The 20,151-nt window shown below is 51.7% G+C and overlaps 1 protein-coding gene across 2 annotated transcripts in view; it reads right to left on the reverse strand.

Annotated features, from left to right (window-relative positions):
* The window catches only part of CAMK2A (calcium/calmodulin dependent protein kinase II alpha), a 70,035-nt gene that overhangs the window by 31,876 nt on the left and 18,008 nt on the right, over positions 1-20,151 (reverse strand). For both annotated transcript variants that reach the window (XM_003900360.5, XM_003900359.5), the window contains exons 3-7: positions 13,006-13,065; positions 5,491-5,545; positions 4,696-4,761; positions 4,503-4,575; positions 1,371-1,473 (exon numbers count right to left, since the gene is read on the reverse strand). In XM_003900360.5, the coding sequence (XP_003900409.1) occupies positions 1,371-1,473; positions 4,503-4,575; positions 4,696-4,761; positions 5,491-5,545; positions 13,006-13,065 (357 nt within the window). The remainder of the gene's footprint in view (positions 1-1,370; positions 1,474-4,502; positions 4,576-4,695; positions 4,762-5,490; positions 5,546-13,005; positions 13,066-20,151) is intronic.

The raw sequence follows: 20,151 nt of genomic DNA on the forward strand, positions 1-20,151 counted from the left end.
ACAGGCAGACACATACACAGAGGTTGTCTCGTAAGTAACCTGGAGCAAGATCCTCCTGGAAGAGGGGATGAGGGTTGCTCTGGAGCTGGGGAAAACAGCCCCTGCCCCTCAGGTGCACTTGGGCTTGTATTGTGCAACCCCAGTCGGCCCAAGACAAAAGCCTGATGAGCCAGCAAAGCCTCTAGATCAGACCCACAACTACCTAGCACACCTGTCACCACTTCCCACTTCAGAGCCAGTAGTAATCAGTCACAGAGCTTCTTCCTACTGGGTCCTGACTCAGGATCATAAGCTTCTCAGCGCCACTCTTCCAGGAGCCACTAGCGATCCACTGCTGGTGGCTTCAAGATGAAATGCACCTGCCATGTCAGCCCCAGGCTGAGAGCTAAACCCTGGCCCACTCTGCACCCGCTTGTTGAAGTTGGTCATGGGACGTCGGGGAGGCCTGTCCTAACTGACTTTGCCCCTTGGGTAAGTCTCTTTATCTTCTAGTCCTTATTTCCTCATCTGTCAAATGAAGGATTAGGGATTTCTATCTTAAGTGCCTCCCAGTGTTGTTGAGAGGGTCAATTGAAATAATGGACACCCAAGGTATTCTAACAAGTAATTTTAAGAATAGTTACAAGTCACTGAGTGTATATACTATAAGCATTGGGCTGAGCTCATCATATGCCTGGTCACATTTAATCCTGACACGACTCCTGTGGAACATACAATTATTATCCCCATTTTACAGATGAGGAATGAAGGCACAGAGAGGTGAAGTGACTTAGCCAAAGTCACATACCTTATAAGTAGCAGAGTCTGGATTTGAACCCAGAACTCTGGTTCTTAACCATGTCTCAATATTGCCCACTAAAAAGTACTCCCAGGTAGCTGAAAGAGGCCCAGTTATACCAAAATCACAAAGCAGGCTGGATCGTCTGAGTTTAAGTCCTGGTCTATCCCTTTTAAACTTTCTTGACCTTCTGCAAGTTTCCTGCCATTTTTTTCGTCATCTTTAAAATCAGGATAATAATCTCAAGCACCTAGACTATTAGAGCAGCTCTGTGGAAACTTCCCTAAGGCCTTCAACCACAGGGAGCCCTTCGGGGAGGAGAGATGGCAGAGGGGAGTGACAGGAAAGGAGAGAGGGGGCCCCAGGGAGCCCTGTGGAAGCCCGTAGGTTCCCATGCCTGGGCCCTGGGGACACAGATGGGTGCTGCCCACTGGCTCAGAGGATAGGTGGGGCAGGGCCTCTGCTCTACCAGCCCCGGCTGGCCCAACAGCATCTCCAGCCATACCCACTCAGGCAGGGGGTTCCCAGAGGCTGGTGTGTCAACACAAATGGGTGCTGACCCCCAACACTCCTGCCAGCCCACCCCACTTACCAAACCATGCCTGCTGCTCCCCCTCCACCTCTATGGCCAGGCCAAAGTCTGCCAGCTTCACTGCGGCACCCTTGAGCTTGGAGGCCAGCAACAGATTCTCAGGCTTGTCAGGACCAGAGAAGAGGGAGGAAGGGGAGGAAAGCGCCAAGAGACAGTCAGCAGATTCAGAGCCTCACCTCTGGGGGCCTGGGCTCACAGGAAGAACAGCCCGGCCCTCCGGGGCCCCTGCTCTCATCTCCAGCCCCGCCTCAGGTTCCTGAGTCTCAGTCCACGAGATGGGACTACCCTGTGGCAAGACCTCCATCCACTACAACAGAAAGGCCCTTTCTCCATTGGCCACTCCTCCCTCCCCACTTCAGGGTCTGGGGCCGGGCTGAGGTGAGAGCGGGGTAGTACTGTCACCACCACAATAAGGAAGCAGTAGCAGCAGCAGCAGCATTGATTGTGCCCCTACTATATGCCAGCCTCTGGTTAAATGTTCTATGTGCAACATCTTATGTATCATCTCAATGACCCTTTCGGGTAGGTATTATTACCTACATTTTCCACAGAGGCCTTCTTACGCCCCTTGAAACAGTCCATCTTGTTTCCACCTCAGGGCCTTTTCGCTTCGTTTTCCTCCTCTAATTTTTTTCCCCAAGCTTCACAAGGCTGGCGCTTCTGCTTTGCCCAGCCCTCAGTCTCATGTCACCCCATGGAGGAGACCCTCCACGGTCACTCTGTCTAGAGGGGAAGCCCTCAGGCATCCTCTGTCTTTGCTCCTGTTGTTACCTTCATAGATCTCATCACTATTTGCAGTGATTTTCCCCATCTGTCTATGTGCTTGTTCATTATCTGTCAGGGGATGTGAGTTACTTATCTGTCCTGTTCACCACTGTATCACCAGCACCTAGGTTGGGGGGCCACACAGCAGGCACTTCATCAGTATTTGTCATGTATACGAAGATGAGAAAACTGACGCTCAGAGAGGTTACGTGACTTGGCCAAGATCACGCAGCTGGGAAGGGATAGAGCCAGAATCGAGGCAAAGTCTGACTCTATCTTAACTGCTCTAGGCTGAAAGATGATAAGGCTGATACATGGGGGCAGCGGCTGACTTGGGAAGTTCCCACACCTGGCCTCTGGGGCATTGAGGCTGCCACTTTGCACTGGCTCAGCCTCCAGAATTCCTCCACTTCCTGCTGGTCCCTTCACTGTGGGACTCAGGATGGAGGGGGCGCTAACAGTGTGGGCTGATTTAGATAGTCCCAGTTTCTTATCCCAGTGCTGCCCACCTCTATGCCATGACATGTGGGCAAATTATTTCACTTCTCTGAGCTTTAGTTTCCTCTGAGAAAAATGCCTACCTTATGAGGTGGTGCATGGATTAACTGAGATAATCTGTGTAAGCACTTCGCTGTGGCCTGCGGTAAGTGTTTGGTAAATGTTAGTACTCCTATTTTCTGCTTGCAGAGGGGCTCAGAGTCTCTGAAGACTGTTGGTTTTAAGTCCTCCTCTGATCCCCTTCCCAGTGGGACTTCTGAAGGGCCCCACCTCTGACCTTTCCCTGTCTAAAGCTAGGCTGGACCCAAACAAATATAGCTCCCTCCGCCTGGCTCAAAGGCCTCCTTTGTCCTCTGGGGACAATGTTCCTAACATGTCCTGGGTCTCAGTAGCTGTCCTGCCCTGATTTGATGAATGTGTCACTAATTATTGTATCCAGAGTGGCCTAAATTTGGGCTGCCTCTCCTCCTTCCTCCTCCAGTGCAGGGGCTGCAGCTATAATGGGAACAGGCGCTCTGGGAGAGCCGCCCTGCAGTCTGGCTGGAGACCCTCTTCGAATGCACACTCGTCTCATCTAGACTGAGCCACAGGGAGCTTGCCTAGGGCTCGGGAGAGAAGCCATGGCCTGCCCAAGACAGTCAGAGAGGGGCAGGGGCTCTCTTCAGAGCACTGTGCCCCAAAGAGGGACCCAGACCAGTGGAAGCATTCCCAGGGAGGGTGCCCAGGATGAGGATGGCCTGGAAATCACATTTCAGGGGGACTGTGGCAGGGGTGGGTACACCCTGCAGAGGACTTAGTAGCTACAACAAAGCTGCTGGAGTCCCTCTAGGGCTCTTCCAAGCTGGAGGTTTGGTCTCTGTGTGGTTCTAAACCGCAGAACTGAGGTTCAGGGCAAAGCCTCTCCAGCAGGGAACAGCGTCCCCCAGTGGTGCAAGGGGCTACCCCGTGGGAAGTGAGTTTGCCGTCACTGAAGAACAAAAAGCAGAGGTTTGATGGACCTCTGGCAGAGTCACCCTAGAAGGGTTTGCTGAGGAAGTAGGAGCTGGATAGAGTGGCCTTTTGGCACCAGACTCTCAAGGTCACAGGATCTGGGGTTAGAAGGCCAGAGTTTCCCCACCCTAGCTCAGGACAATTGAACTGCATGTTCTTGGGCAAACTGCTTGAACTCTTTAGGCCTTAGTTTCCTGCTCTGCAAAATGGAGACAATATGAACTACCAGCCACTGACACCATGAGGCTCAGTAGCGGAGATCCATGAAGTCCCTGCGGAAGGGGCAAGGCCGTGCAGCTGGTGCCAGTCCTAGACTCTGCAATCTCCTTCAGGTAAAAGGAAGGAGAACTGCACGGGACTAGAGTCTGGGTTTTCTTCTCCCCTGGCCTGCCACAGATGCAGGAACAAGACTAATAATGCATCTGTATACCAGGCCCTGTGCTATCTCATTTCACACCCTCACCAACCCTTTGCAGAGGTTGCTATGGCAACCCCCATTGTAAAGAATCCGAGGTTCAGGAAGGTCATGCTACTAAAGGCTGCATGGCTAGAAGGTGGCCTGGTTGAGATTTGGACCCAGCCTGCCTTCTTCCCCACCCACTATAGCCAATCATGACAGTGTAACTGCAGCTCACCCATCCTGGCACAAAGCACGTGGGCTGGGAGTTGGAAGAGCAGGGGGCCAAACACAGATGCTCTACCTTCCTGAGCTCAGTTTCCTCATCTGAACAGTGGCAAAAATAATCTCACTCACCCCACCTGCCAGCCTAACACAGAGAAATTAAAGGGATTCTGATCATGTCCGGCTCTGCAGGAGTAGGGACGTGCAGAGGAGAGAGGGGCTCCCAGGGTGAGCCACACCCACGGTGGGTTGCTCACCTTCAGGTCCCGGTGCACCACCCCCATCTGGTGGCAGTGCAGCACAGCCTCCAGGATCTGCTGGATACAGTGACTAGGGAGAGAGAGAGGAAGGGGTCACGGTGGTGTGAGCACAGGCCTCCCCTGGGAAGCTGACAGCAGGCAAGAGTGCCCTGTCCCCAGGTGCCATTGCCAGGCAGCAGCTGACACTCACCTGGCATCCGCCTCACTGTAATACTCCCGGGCCACGATATCTTCAAACAGTTCCCCACCAGTGACCCTGGGGAGACAGGCACGGAATCACCCTCTGATAGAGGCAACAGGTGCTGCCTCATCTGGAGGAGTCTCCAAGAAGCTAAGGATGGGGACCAGGGACCTCAGGACCTCAGCCACAAAAGGGGGGGCCCCAGGGTCACTGGGGTGTCCCCTGCTGCAATCCCCTTCATCTTCCAGAGCACCCTTCCATTGACTCCAGTCCCCTCTCCTTCTCCATCCCTGGCCCTTCTTCCCCACCTAACCCAGGCTGGAGTCCGGAGGTTAGGGACACTCAGAGCACATCACTAGGCTCATTAGGAAGCCTATGGCCTCCCCCATGGTTAATATCTCAAGGGCTATTTTTTATCGAAGAGACTGGCCCCATCACTAATTTTCATGGCCATACCAGGAACTACTGTGGCCTAACATTTCATTATTGCTTCTCTTTGAATCAACACTCTTCAAAAAAAAATTAAACATATTCCAGAAGGAAACTTTATATTGCCACTGAAAATGGAAAACCAGCATCACTGGCCACAAATAGAAGAGAAGCAAAAATAAATATGGGATGAAAGCTAAAAGTGTTTGTTGGTGTTTTAGGAAAGTCAGCTTGCACTGCTTGGGTGGCAGGCCCACCACATTTGGGGAAACTCTGGACCACAAGAGGGAATTCAGCCCAAGAGGTCCAGTGAGGCCATCCCTGATTAGGCTGCCCCCACATCCTTGGCACATCCCAGGGCGGGGCCAAACTCACAGGTCGAAGATCAGGTAGTGGTGTCCCTCCTCTGAGATGCTGTCATGGAGTCGGACTGTGGGCGGTGCAAGGCAGTTGGTTACAGCGGGACACACTGCTGCCCAGGCCCGCCCTCCCTCTCTCCCTTCCCCTGTACATCCAACACCCCACGCTCCCAGACAGTCACTGAGTACACACCAGGTGCCAGGTGCTTTGACAAGTGCCGGTGAACAAGGGCTCACTGCATTGAGTCCGAATAGACCTCAGGCATTACTGAAACGGGGCTGGGCTTAAACACGAAAGATGCCTGTTTAGGTCAGAGTTTAGTGCCCTCCCCTCTCCAAAACCCTGTTTGGTTGCTGGGCAGGCCTAAGTCATGGAAAGCCTGTGGCTCCAATCTCTGCCACTTACTAGCCGTGTGACTTCTGGCAAGTTGCTAGGACTTTCTGAGCCTCTCTTTCCTTGCCTGGACAATGAAAATGAAACCCCTGAACTTGCAGGCTTGTTATGAGAGTTCCAGGAGGCATGCAGTTGGTGCTCACTCAGTGCTGCCTGAGCTAATATCCTGCTCTGCTCCCAAGTCTGAGGAGATCATGGAGCATGGAGGCCAGAGGCAGGAGTGACAGGGTCCCTGTGTTCTGGCTTGCTGAGGAGCTGTCATCTCTTCACACCCCATTTACCCAGAACAGAGGCAAAGCTCCCAGGAGCCCAGGGCTCCCAGCATGCACCCCTGAGCTATTAGAAGGAAGGGCCTGAGTCCTCGAGCTGACTCTGGGACCGCATCCTGTCAGTCAAGAGCAAGTTCTCACAAGACAGGGCTCACATCCTTCCCCGCACCACAGCCTAAAAATGTCCATGCAGGGGCGTGCTGGCTCGGTGAATGACGATTCATCCGCACAATGGAAAATGGCACAGCTGCTAAAATAATGCGGCAGTTATGTATCTACTCGTTCAGAGTCATCTCCAAATTATGTTGCTTGGTGAAAAAGCCAAGTGCAAAACAGTATGCGTAGTACTTTTTTAAAGGATGTATTTAAGTTTATATATGGCATACGTCTCTCTGGAAGAATACAGAGAAGCAGGCATTGGGGGCGCCTCTGGGGAGGGGAATTGGGGGAGTTGGGTCACGAGAGGAGACTCACTTTTCACTATGAATCCTAGTACCATCTGAATGTTTGCCAGGTGCATATATTTCTGACTCAACATTGAGTCCCCTGAATTGTTTATGGCTCTCATAATTGTACATGAAGTTTAGAGACAGGCAGGCATCAGATACCCCAGAGATGGTGCCTGTAGGGAGAGGTGGATGGGCTCCAGAGATGGAGAGGGAAGGGGCACAGATTAAAATGAAAATTTAGGCTGGGAGCAGTGGCTCACACCTGTAATCCCAGCACTTTGGGAGGCCGAAGCAGGTGGATCACCTGAGGTCAGGAGTTCGAGACCAGCCTGGCCAACATGGTGAAACCCCGTCTCTACTAAAAATACAATACAAAAATTAGCTGGGCGTGGTGGCGCACACTTATAATCCCAGCTACTCCAGAGGCTGAGGCAGAAGAATTGCTTGAGCCCAGGAGGCAGAGGTTGCAGTGAGCCGAGATCGTGCCACTGCACTCCAGCCTGAGCGACAAAGCAAGACTCCATCTCAAAAACACAAAAACTAAAATAAAATAAGATAAAATTTAAAAAAATAAAAATTTAGGCCAGGTGCAGTGGCTCACCCTGTAATCCCAGCACTATGGGAGGCCGAGGCGGGTGGATAACTTGAGCTCAGGAGTTCAAGACCAACCTGGGCAACATGACGAAACACCTCTAGAAACATCTCTACAAACAATACAAAAATTAGTTGGGCGTGGTGGCAGGCACTTGTCATCCCAACTACTTGGGGAGCTAAGGTGGGAGGGTTGTTTGAGCCCAGGAGGCGGAGGTTGCAGTGAGCCAAGATTGCCCCACTGCATTCCAGCCTGGGTAATAGAGTGAGAATGTCTCAAAATAATAATAATAATAATAGTAATAATAATATAATAATAAAATGAAAATTTAAAACATTCTTTAATGATGACACATATTTATAAATAATAACTAAAAGATGTTTTAGATATATTCTAAAGCAAAATTTTAAATCTTAAAGGCACATGTAATTCTGCTTTAATTCCTTTCAACATTTTATTATAAAAAATTCAGGCCGGGCGCGGTGGCTCACACCTGTAATCCCAGCACTTTGGGAGGCCAAGGCAGGCAGATCACCTGAGGTCAGGAGTTTGAGACCAGCGTGGCCAACATGGCAAAACATTGGCAAAACTCTATTAAAAAACAAAAATTAGCTAGGTGTGGTGGTAGACACCTGTAGTCCCAGCTACTCAGGAAGCTGAGGCAGGAGAATTGCTTGAACCTGGGAGATGGAGGTTGCAGTAAGCCAAGATCACGCCACTGAACTCGAGCCTGGGCGTCAGAGCAAGGCACCATCTCAACAAATAAATAAATAAATAAATAAATAAAATTCAAACATACAGTTAAGTGAACACCCAGATGCCCACTACCTAGGTTCTATCATTAATGTTTTCCTATACTTGCATTACTATGTTTCTATCCATTCCTCTGTCCATTGATTTATTTAATTTTTAGTACATTTCAAAGTAAACACAGGCTTAATTTTTAAAGTGTACACGTGTATTGGCCCGGCGTGGTGGTTCACGACTGTAATCCCAGCACTTTGGGAGGCTGAGGCGGGCGGATCATGAGATCAGGAGATCGAGACCATCCTGGCTAACACAGTGAAACTCTGTCTCTACTAAAAATACAAAACAAAATTAGCTGGGCATGGTGGCGGGTACCTGTAGTCCCAGCTACTCAGGAGGCTGAGGCAGGAGAATGGCATGAACCCAGGAGGTGGAGTTTGCAGTGAGTCGGGATCATGCCACTGCACTCCAGCCTAGGTGACAGGGTGAGACTCCATCTCAAAACAAAACAAAACAAAAAAGCATAAATGTGTATTTAACTGTATTTTTGGTGTGTAGAATCTGGCAATTCTATACCCGGGCCCTGCCCAGAGCCCCTTTGGTAAGTTGGTGCATCCAAACCCTACGTGCTGGAGTGTGGGATGCTAACAGCACCTGAATCCCTGACTCAGGCTCTGCTTCCAGGGAACCTGACCTAAGATGATCGATGTAAGTATACAGTATTTGAGAAGGCACATATATCATATATCATATGGTAGCACATATCATTAAATGTTAATTCTAGATGTGAGGTTATTGGAGATACTTTAAAAAGTATTTGTCTTCTCATTTATCTGCAAAAAACTTGTATTGTTAGTGTATCAAGGTAAAGTTTTGCAAAAGACTCTTCCCTCTCCCTGTCTTCCTCCACGTGTTCTCTGGGAAGTGAACCCCCTCCTATTCTTTCTGGTGGGCCATGGTCTCTAACTTCCCTTTCCTGAGTGTAAGAAGCTCTGAGAAGCCAAGCTACAGCTAGAATCATCTCAGAAAGGGCTTTTAGAACCACGGCAACAGGCTTTGGAAGGAGCCCAAGAAGACTGAGGTCCCAGATCTACCCTCTGACCCGGGGCCTCAGCCCCTTTAGAGAACGTCCTCGGGTCTCAGGGAAATTGACAGAATTGAGGGAGGTTTTCTCCAGACCTGACTCTCACTCAGATGGTGCCTTTGTGTTGATGGTAAGGGGCACACTGGTTGGAATTCAGCCCCTACTTTTGCTGTGCACCACACGCATGATGATACTAGAGTTGGCTTCAGTCCCTGAGGTTGAGGCACACCTCAGAGCCCAGGAGACAGAATTTCTTGTTTCAGGGCTGTTTTCACACACAAAGCCACCCCTCCCATCAGTGGAGGCTGCCTGAGGATTGACTCAGCCAGAACCCAGAATTCAAGGGCCATAGGCTATCATCACGGTCCTGTCTCCCGGTGGAGTGACTGACGTGTCTGCACCCATTGAGTCATTCTGTCACTTTTGACTGTTTAAAATATTGTCATAGAACAAACAAATCTGTAACCTAACTTTTTACTTATGAAACTTGATTCATGCACTTCTGGCATGCCTGTGATTTTCCAACCATGCATTTTTTTCTTGGAGGTTGAAGAACAGTACTTGTTCCCTTATTTTTGTGTCCCCCTGACACCACATTTGTGATATCCACTTGGGAAGCTAAATAGAAGGACTAGGAACAAGGGCTCTGGAGTCAGACTTGCTGAGTTCGTCTCCCAGATCCACTTCTTACAAGCTATGTAGCTATGGGCAAATGACTTAACCTCTCTGAGCCTCCCTTCCAAACAGTAGTGCTAACACCATTGGACTGCTGTGGTCATTAATGTGATGATTCCTGTAAACCACTTAGCACAGTACCTGGCACTAGGAAGAGTTCGATAAATGGAGATATTGTCATCTTCGTCACTGACCTACCATGCTTCCCTTCCCTACCACAAATCACCTACTAAACTTTCAGGTTGTCCCTAGCACAGTCCAAGTCCCCTGTGCCTTGGGGTGGCCTTCTGGCGTCTCCCTCATCTGCAGGTGGTGATGGCACAGACAGCAGGTTACTGACCTCTCCCAAGAAGGATCTGGGAGGCAAACGCTTTGTGTGCAACACAGTTGGACTGACTTGTGCTGAGCCAGGGACCTCACTGACTTGGTCCCCTGGGGACTGGGCAGTGGCCACACAGAAGCAGCGACCAGTAGTAACCTTGTCTAGATTGGCCAAGCAGGCTGAACAGGACTCAGTCCAGCTTCTCTAGGGACAAACTCACCTTTCGGGTTTTGAGCCCACATCTGTACCCTTTGCACATCTTTGGGAAGATTACAATTTTGAAGGAAGATGCTTAGAGGATCGGGAAAGTGCACCCCCCAAGGAACCTTCCAGCCCTGATAGCAGCTCAAAGCTCCTCTGGGGTCTTCCTGTGCTGGCTGCTCAGCTCTGCTTTCCAGCCCCGCCTGTGCATCGGCCACCACCCCCACTCCCATCCCCCATCCTCATTTCTCCTGCACATTCTCAATGCCTAGCAGAGACCTTGGCATGGGGTGGGTCTACGATGCACCTGACATCAGGTGAATGAAGGAAGGAGTAAATGACTCAGTAATGATGATGATGATGATAGCTACCGTTTCTGAGCTTTTACCACATGCTAGGTTTTGTGCCAAGTGTTTTACTTGCACTCTCATTTTACCCTCCCAATAGTCCTATAAGGTGGGCGCTGTGATTATCCCCACTTCACAGAGGACGATACTGAGGCTAAGAGCTTCACAGTCTGCCCAAGCTCAAACACGTAGTTAACCGCAGAGCTGAGATTGAAACTTGGTGTCTGACTGCAAACCCCATTCTCCTAACCACCATGTTATATATAGTGCCTCCAGTGACGACTAAAAATCCTGATGGCCCCGAGGAAAGACAATCATATGGAGTTTCAGGCAAGAGGATGTCTTCAGGCAAGGTTGTTCTGAGGGAAGGTGTTGATTGGGGAAAAGGGGGGCAGCTTAATGATAATGACTGTTATCATGCTATGGTCTATTTAATCATCACAATCCTATGAGATAGGTATCAGTTCCATTTTCCAGACAAAACTGAGCTTCAAAGTGGTTGAGCAACATGTCCAGGGTCACACAGCAATGAAGCAGCAAACCCAGGGTTTCAACTGTAGTCCGTCAGCTCCAAAGCCATAACCTACTGCTTGCAGTCACACGCAGTCACATACACACATACACTCACATGCACACATTCACACACACTCTCCAAAGCCATAACCTACTGCTCCCCATTTTATAGCTGGGAATGAGAGGGAGAGGGAGGTGCAAACATGAGGAGGCAGTGTTGACCTGAGATAGCTGCAGTTGTGCAGCAACACACACACACATTCACACACTCACACACACATTCACATACACTCACATACATGAATTCACACACATGCATTCACACACATTTACACAGACATACACACATTCACACACACACCCACGTGCATTCACACACTCCACACACGCACATACACTCACACTCACATACACACATTCACGCACACACACACAGACATACACACCTTCACACATACACATTCATACACACTCACGTACACAGCATTCACACACAATCCAACACTGTCACATACACACACACACACGCCTTCACACACATTCACACACACTCCAACATTGTCACATACACACACACACAGAGTCACATACACACACTCACATGCACACATTCACACACACTCATATGCACACACACATTCACTCACACACTCCACACACTGTCACACACTTACACACACTCCCCTCCTTCCACCGGAGCCGGTAGCCTCTGTAAGGATCATAAGATCTTACAGTCAGAGATCACTCCCAACCCGCTGCATCACACGGCTGGGGGGCTGGGGGCCTGGAATGGGCAGGGGCGGCCACAGGACATTAGTGGGTCAGGGACCAGGGTTGAACCAGGGCTGCTCCCTGCCAGCCACAGGCTGTCTCTCTGATGCTGGTCCTGGAGCCTCTGGCTGCTGTTTGTTCAGGGAAGGGGAGGTGCCTTCCGGGTATAAATAGCAGATGGAGATGCTTCTCTCTGGTGGGAGAGTTAACCCTTGGGGCCCTGGGCACGGAGAGAGGCTTCCCTGCCTTGTGAGAAGGCGTGGTGTCTGTCAGAGTCGGAAGAGTCCTTAGCGATCACCTAGGCCCTGCTCCTCAGTGCGGTCTATGAGTCAGCAGGCTTGGCACCTCCTCAGAGCGTGTTAGAACTGCAAAATCCCGGCCCTACCCCAGGCCCAGTGAATCTGAGTCTACCTTTTCACAAGGTGCCCAAGACACTGGTCCAGACAGCCCTTCCTTCATGAGGATGGGGGAAAGTGATTCAGAGAGGGCAGTGCTCCTGCCCGAGGTCCCACAGCAATTCCCTGACAGAATTAGCTCTCAAAGCCACACTTCCTGCCCTCATGACTCAGGACCCTGATAGGCAGGGATCAGCCCCCAATTGCACAAGGGCTGGAGAAGGGGGCCAGGCAGTGAGGTGTTGTTTCAGAGCCCATCCCCACGGGTTCTGCTGCCCTGGCGCTGTCCCAGCCCGCCATGGCCCAGCCTCTCCACGCAGCCTGTGCCCGGCCTGCGGGCCAGGGCCTGAGTTGGAGCTTGCCCCTGTAGGCAGGCAGGTGCCAGGTTGAGGGAGGAGGGCAGGGCCACTGTGCCAGGCTGAATCATGGGGGTGGGTTTGGGGAACGGGCCGCAGCGGTCAAGGCCAAGCGTTTCCCCCTGGCCTATTTTCATCTCTCCCAGAGCTGTAGAAGTTTTCCTGAAACAGCTTTTCTGAAGGAGGCTGCCGGCAGTGTGGGATGGGAGGAAGGGCCTTTCTTCACCTTCCCCCGAAACAAGCTGGCTCTGAGGAATGTGGAAACCATTAAAGACGCCCCCTTTCCCATCTCTGCTGCCTCCATCCCCAGAGAAGAGAGCAGCTGCTCTCCACCCAGCCCGCAAACACCCACGTGCCAGAGTGGGCAGGGGAGCAGGGCCTGGCCCCCCGCGCCCCTCACACCCCGCAAGGCTCACCAATGTTGGGGTGCTTCAGCAGGCGGCAGATGCGGGCTTCACGCTCCAGCTTCTGATGGTCTGAAACACAGAGGCTTAGGTGAGTCCCGGGTGAAGGAGGAACCACCACCCTCCATCTCCCGCTCCTCAAAGCCTCGTACTATCTCCACCTCCCAGGGCAGCCCCTGGGGGCTGGGAAAGCTCACCTTCTGGCCAGGGCCTCTGAGTTCTCCAGGAAGACCATGGGGTGCAGTGGAAAGAGGAAGAGGCCTGGGTTGCAGTGACTCAAGCACATCCCTCACCCTCTCTGGCCTCCCTTTCCACGGCTCTTAAATGTGCGGCTTCTCCAAGCCTCCTCCAGGCCTGTTCCTCAGGCCCTACACTCTGGCCAGACTAAATGGCTGACTTCACCTCTACAGGCAGGCCCTACTGGGCCCTCTCACTTCAGGAGAGAATTGCACATGCAGTTCTCTCAGCTCGAAACACTTCCTCTACCTCCCACCTGCCGTTCACTGGCCATCACCCACTCCTACCAATCCTTAGTCTCAGGCCCCTGGCAGCAGGCAGGGGCCCATCCTCTGTGCTTTCAGAGCCCCTGAACAGCATGACCCACTCAGTCTCATGGATATCTAGTTCCTTGAGGGCAGGGACTTGGTCTCTGTTGTACCCCTGACATCTACCCAAATACCTGGCACATACTAGGTGCTCAAGAAATAACTGAATGAAGCTGGGCGCGGTGGGTCACGCCTATAATCCCAACACGTTGAGAGGCCGAGGCAGGTGGCTCACTTGAGCTCAGGAGTTCGAGACCAGCCTGGGCAACATGGTGAAACCCTATCTCTACTAAAAATACAAAAATTAGCTGGGTGTGATGGCAGGTGCCTGTAATCCCAGCTGCTCAGGAGGCTGAGGCAGGAGAATTGCTTGAAGGTGGAGGTTGGAGTGAGCTGAGATCATGCCACTGTACTCCAGCCTAGGCGACAGAGTGAGACTTCGTCTCAAAAAGAAAAGAAAAGAAAAGAAATAACCAAATGAAAGAATAAATGAATGAATGTGCTTTTCTAAGGGAGTGACTGACTATTCTTCCAGAGGGCTGTGTTAATTCCCAGAAGCCACCTCCCTTTCAGGAGACTCTGGGACCAGGGACACAAAGAGTCCCAAATAATCTGCGGGGGCCCACCCAGAGCTCTCCCACCTGCCTTCTGGACTGCTGTGCGAGTCTCCTGGGCCTCTCCACACACCCGGGAGAAAGGCCTTGCTCGGGATCTGCCACTGTGGCTTCTGATTCTCCAGTTGCTGGGAACAGTGGGACACATGACCCTACTCCGTGCCCCTAAACAATCCTGGGCTGGAGACACCACTCTCCCCACTTTATAGGTAAGGAAACTGCAGCCTGAGCAAGCTGAAGCGTCCGTGGCGGCAGAGCTAGAACTGAAAATGCATTTCCTATTTTCCATTTTGGTGCTTTTTTCACAATTTGGTAGTTAACGCCTTAATTTAACAAACAAAACCGTAAAAAGAAACCGCTTTTTAAAAACTCTGTGCCAAGCACTGTGCAGAGGGCTTTATATGCCTTTCAAGCCCTCATACAATCCTTTGAGGAAGTTACTATCATTTTTCTGCCTTTCCAGAGGAGGAGACAGAGCTTCAGAGAGGTTAAGTACCTGCCCAAAGTCAATCCTGCACTGAGCGGTGGAGCCATGATTTGTACCCAGACAGTCAGACTCCAGAGCTGGGCTTTCAATCCTGGGCCATACTATTCTCCATGCCCCAGCTCATAACCACTACCTCCACTTGCCCCCAATTCTCAAATAGAAAAATGAAGACCCACAGAAAGAAACTCATGCCAACACTCAGATGCCAAGCCAACACTAGAACCCTGGCCCTGAATGGCCCTCTCAGAATGGGCAGGTATGTGGATGGGGGGTGGTGAGAATGGAGAAAGTTCCAGCCCTTGTCCCCAGGAATCCAGCTCCCCTTTCCCCTGCCCCCTTCACTAGAGCAATCACTGGCTGTCCTCCAAGGGCTGCAGAAGCCAAAATCAATACTGAAAGGTGGCTTTTCCACCAGCAAAGCAATTAAGTCCAATTCAGTTTCCATGGCTCAACTCCCCAGCTGAAAGCTGGCTGCAAGCTAGGGATGAGGAGGTGGGGCCAGGTTGGGGGGCATCCCTTGATTCCCCCTCCCTCCATGGGCTCCTTTCATATCCTCCAGGGGAGGGGAGGCTGACTCCTGGGCACAGGAGGGGATGCCCATCCACAGCTGACCAGGCAGGGCCCTCCCCCTGCTCCACATCCCATGCCCTATCCCCATATCCTACCGGCAGCAGAACCAGAACTCAGGCAGGTCAAGATCAGGCCTGTCAGAGGGGGAAGGAGGCTTCTGGCCTAGGCTATACATTCAGGAAGCGGGAGCCCCAAATCTGGAATTTTGCTATTTCTCCCTATGAGGTTACCCAGGAGCAGAGAACATTGACAAGATTGAAAGAAGAAAACGCTGGCCATGCAACATTAAACTTGTATCTGGTTACAAGACCTCACTGCTGGAAATGCTAGGAACTAATTTTATAAGTCTTATCATCATCATATGCATAGTACAATTAACCTGCATTGTCACTGTTGAAAGTATTCATCCTACTGAGTGTAAACATATACATTATACAATATTTCTGGTAACTCTGCAGTGTTTTCATTTTCTAATATACAGAGAACCTCAGGACATGTGACATGTGGGGACCATGCTTCTTTTGACCTCCGAGGCCGTGCTTTGTTATATAGATGGAGAAACTGAGGCCTGTTGACAAAGGAACAGTCCCTTTATCAAAATGGCTCACCAAAATCATCTGAAAACTCAGAGCTCTGAGGCCTCTACCCCTGCACCTTTCCCCCACCACTCCTCCCCTCAGCCAAGGAGCTTTTTTTTTCGCGGGGGGACAGGGTCTCACTCTGTCGCCCAGACTGGAGTGCAGTGGCTCGATCTTGGCTCACTGCAATCTCTGCCTGCCAAGTAGCTGGGACTACAGGCGCACGCCACCATGTCAGGCTAATTTTTTGTATTTTGAGTAGAGACGGGGTTTCACCATGCTGGCCTGGCCAAGCTGGTCTCGAACTCCTGACCTTGTGATCCGCCCGCCTCACCCTCCCAAAGTGCTGGGATTACCACACCCCGCCCCGCCAAGGAGCTCTTTTTAAAATATCCATTAAATCCTGTCACTCCTTGGCTTCCAACTCTCCAACAGCTTCCCAATGTACTTAGAGCACAATCCAAACTCCTCGCTGGGTCTGGCCTCACCTTGGCCAGGAAGCTCCAGCCACACTGGCCTCCTCTCTGCCCTGACACACCAAGCTCCTTCCCACCTCAGGGCCTCTGCACCTGCTGTGCCTTCTGCCTGGAAAGCTCTTCCCTGGGTCTTCTCATCAGGCAGGCCCCGGCACAATGTCACCTCCTTGGAGACATTCCCTGGCTGCCTTTTCTAAGCGTGTCCCTCCTGCTGCATCACCTCCCCATACCCTGTCTTATCTTCTTGGTTAACACTTGTCACTACCTGAAGCTACCCAGCTGACATATGTGTTTAATGTTATTTTCAGTCTCACTCCCTAGAAAACGGGCACAATGAGAGCAAGACCTTTTCTGTTGGTCACTGCCACATTCCCAGGGCGTGGTGTAGAGCTGCTAAGCAGCTTGTCCAAGATCCCATAGCAAATAAGCGGCAGAGCTGAGATTTCAATCCATGTACATAGCTACTTATACTATATTGCTTCCCATTCTAATAATTTTTTTTGAGACACAGTTTGACTCTTATCACCCAGGTTAGAGCGCAGTGGCAGGATCACGGCTCACTGCAGCCTCCACTTCTGGGCTCAGATGATTCTCACTCCTCAGCCTCCCTCTTGAGTAGCTGGGACTACAGGCGCCCACCACCACGCCTGGCTAATTTTTTATATTTTTAAGAGACAGAGGTCTCACCATATGGCCCAGGCTAGTCTTGAACTCCCGGCCTCAAGTGATCCTCCCACCTCGGCCTCCCAAAGTGCTGGGATTAAAGATGTGAGCCACTGAACCCAGCCCCATTCTAATAATTAATTAATTGATGAATCGATCCATCATCTCAGCAGAGTCCCATGATGGTGAGAGCTCTGAGGGAAGCTAGAAGTCTTCAGCCTCCTGCCTGCGGACCTGGGGAGCTTCCCCAATGCCCATGATAATATCTTGGGAAACTTTTCGCTTCCTCCCCAGATGGTTGGGTCACCTCCAGGCTGTGGGGGCTAAGAGCGCAGCAAGGCTCAGCAGAGCTCAGCAGGCAGAGGTGGATGGACATTCTGGGGTGAGGTCCCTGGGGCCAGACAGTCCCAGCAGGGTGAGGCAGGACAGAGCAGGCCTGGAAGGACCTGCGATCATACAAATGGGCAGGGCTCTGCCTCCAGAGGGGAGTGCACTCCAGCAGGCAGGCAGCCCGAGATTCCAGCAAGAGGCACACAAGCCAGGAGAGAAAAGAGACCTCAAGTCTGGGAGCAAGTACCTGCTCCCTGCATAGGACAGCCCGATCCTGGGAGCTAGAGCAATCATCCCAAGGAACAAGAGTGCCGGGCAAGGGGTGGGGAGGAGGACAGGAGAGATGGGAAGCACGTCTTGCCGTCCCCTCAGAGGCTTCCTTGCAGGGACCTGAATGACACTGTAGAGCAGGCTGGATGAGCTCATCATGCTCCCCACCTGGTGCTCCGAGACTGGTCACTGAGGAGCCGAGGAAGTGACCCCCTCATGCTCGAGCTAGGAGTGAGGCCCGTGGAGGTCACAGTGCCCAGGCCAGTCACCTCCAGCTGCACCAGCCTCATGCATGTGCCCAATGTGCCCTTAGAATGCTACCTCTGTGTGTGCCGTGGGGAGGATGCGCTAGGAGGCTATACAGCACCCAGTGGGGGTTAGCGCTGAGCCTATGTTATTGTATTAGGTCGGTGTTAATAGCTACTGTTACTGATGACAGGATTTTTTTAATGCGGGGGCTTGGGCCCCACCTACTGAATCCAACCCTCATGGGTGGAACTCAGGCAGCTGTGTTTTTAAAAAAGCTACCAAAGGTATTTGGCAGGGATTGGAACAGGCAAAATTTTCACTTTTCACTTCATTTCTTCATGGTTTCTTTGGTTTGTTTATACTATGAACATTTGTTAAACGACTAGATTAAAAATACATACACAAATATATCGTGGGTTTGGGAACCACTTGCTAGAAGAGGCTGGGCAGGGTGGGCAAAAAGAAAGCCACAGCTCCCGGGAGGGTGGGCACAGCCCCTGCTGGGCGCTGCCGGAAGTCACCCAGGAGCACCAGCAGGAGATGCTTAGAGTCTGTTGCCAAATATTCAGCATTAACCCCCCCTCCCCGCCCCCGAGGCACCAGGAGTGGCAAACAAAGAACCATGCTAAAAGAAGCTCTGCTCCTCCTCTCCCGCTGGGAAGAAAAGCAGCTGGCAGTTGGCAGACTTTTCCGGAAGGTTCCCTGATAACCTCCCCACCCCCACCCTCCACACTCACCTAGGCCCAGCCACCTTCCTTCCAAGAGGTCAAGGACTCAACAAGTTGCCAAAGAGAGGCGGCTTGGGAAGTGGCTGTCTGGCATAGCCCAGGGTCTGCACTGTCCCAGGAGTGCTTAGTCACTTTCCAAAACAGGAGCCATGACCCTTCCACTCTCCCATACACATCTGTCTCTTTTGGTCAACATGCAAGTGTGTGTGTGGATGTGCCCCGAGAGTGTGGTGAACTAACCTGAGATCCCAGCATCCAGGGACGACCTTGGGGCCTGACCCTCTCTCCCGCTGGGGCAACCTCAACCCGTCACCCCCTGTCCCTGTTGTATCTCAGGGATTGGGACATCTTCCTTGGTTCCTCAACACCCAATGCACAGACAGGGCACCAGACTGCTGCTAGTCACACAGCAATGACAAGGCCAATCCAGGCATCTGGCCATGAGGCCACACTCCTGCCAGCATTCCTGCCTGCCCTGTCTCTAGCTCCCAGCCTTTCACAAGCTTGGACTTTTCACACTGTGTACCACGCGGGGCTTCTGGCCCTTCAGAGACCCTCACCCTACCCCCAGCCACCCCCTCTGCTGATCCACTTTGACCTGCAAGACATGGGGGGAGGTCGGTAACTGGAAGAAAGTGCTGAGCTCCCAGCAACACTGAGCCAGAGAAGAAAGGCAGCAACACACAGTCCAACATGAGGCCTGCTGGGAGGCCTGCTGGGAGCAGCATGAGCCTCCTGTACCAGCCACTGTGAGGACAGCCACGAACCTGCACCTGCTGGCCCCTGGCCCCACACAGCTGTGCCTATCAAACACCTGGACACTCTGCCAGCCTCTCACACAACATCTCCCGCACTGCACAAACCATGGATTGTACAGCCCACACCTGCCCCCACCTCACCCAACGGAATTCTCTCTGCCACCAGGCGGTCCCAAGGAAAGCTTATACACCATTTCATTCAGGGTGGGGACTGGCATCTTTGAAGATAACCCTTTCCAACACACTGACCGTGGTTACCACCATCACTGTCTCAAACACAGTCATGGCAAGAAGCTCGTCTCCTGGGCAGGCTTCCCAGATTTTAATGTCCACAATCACCCAGGTATCTTGTTAAAATGCAGATTCAGATTCTTCAAGTCTGGTGTGGGGCTCTAGGCTTTGCTTTTCTAACAAGCTGCTGGGGATGCTAACGTCACTGGCCCAGGACCGCTTCTAAGGTCTTAGGGCCATGGTTCTCAAACTCATCTGCAAATTAGAGTTATCTGGGCATCTTTTCCAAAACCCAGATCATATCCCAGACCCACTCTCTGGAAGACCCAAGAGTGGCATAGCTGAAGCCAAGCGCACTTGGAGTTCACTGGCCCCTCTCTGTGTGGCAGGTGCTGTCCTAGGTGCTGGGTGCAGAGTAGCCCATACTCTTGAAGTCTACAGCCCAAAAAGGGAGCTGGGTATTAAACAAGGGGCCTTATCAGTAAACAGGATGAGTCTAGGTCAGGGAAAGCCATAAAGGAAATAAACAGTAATATGAGAGAAAATAGGTCAGGCATGATGGCTCACGCATGTAATCCCAGCACTTTGGGAGGCCGAGGAGGACAGATCATCTGAGGTCAAGAGTTCGAGACCAGCCTGGCCAACATGGTGAAACCCCA

This window comes from Papio anubis, chromosome 5 (genome assembly GCF_008728515.1).
Source record: "Papio anubis isolate 15944 chromosome 5, Panubis1.0, whole genome shotgun sequence".
NCBI lineage: Eukaryota > Metazoa > Chordata > Mammalia > Primates > Cercopithecidae > Papio > Papio anubis.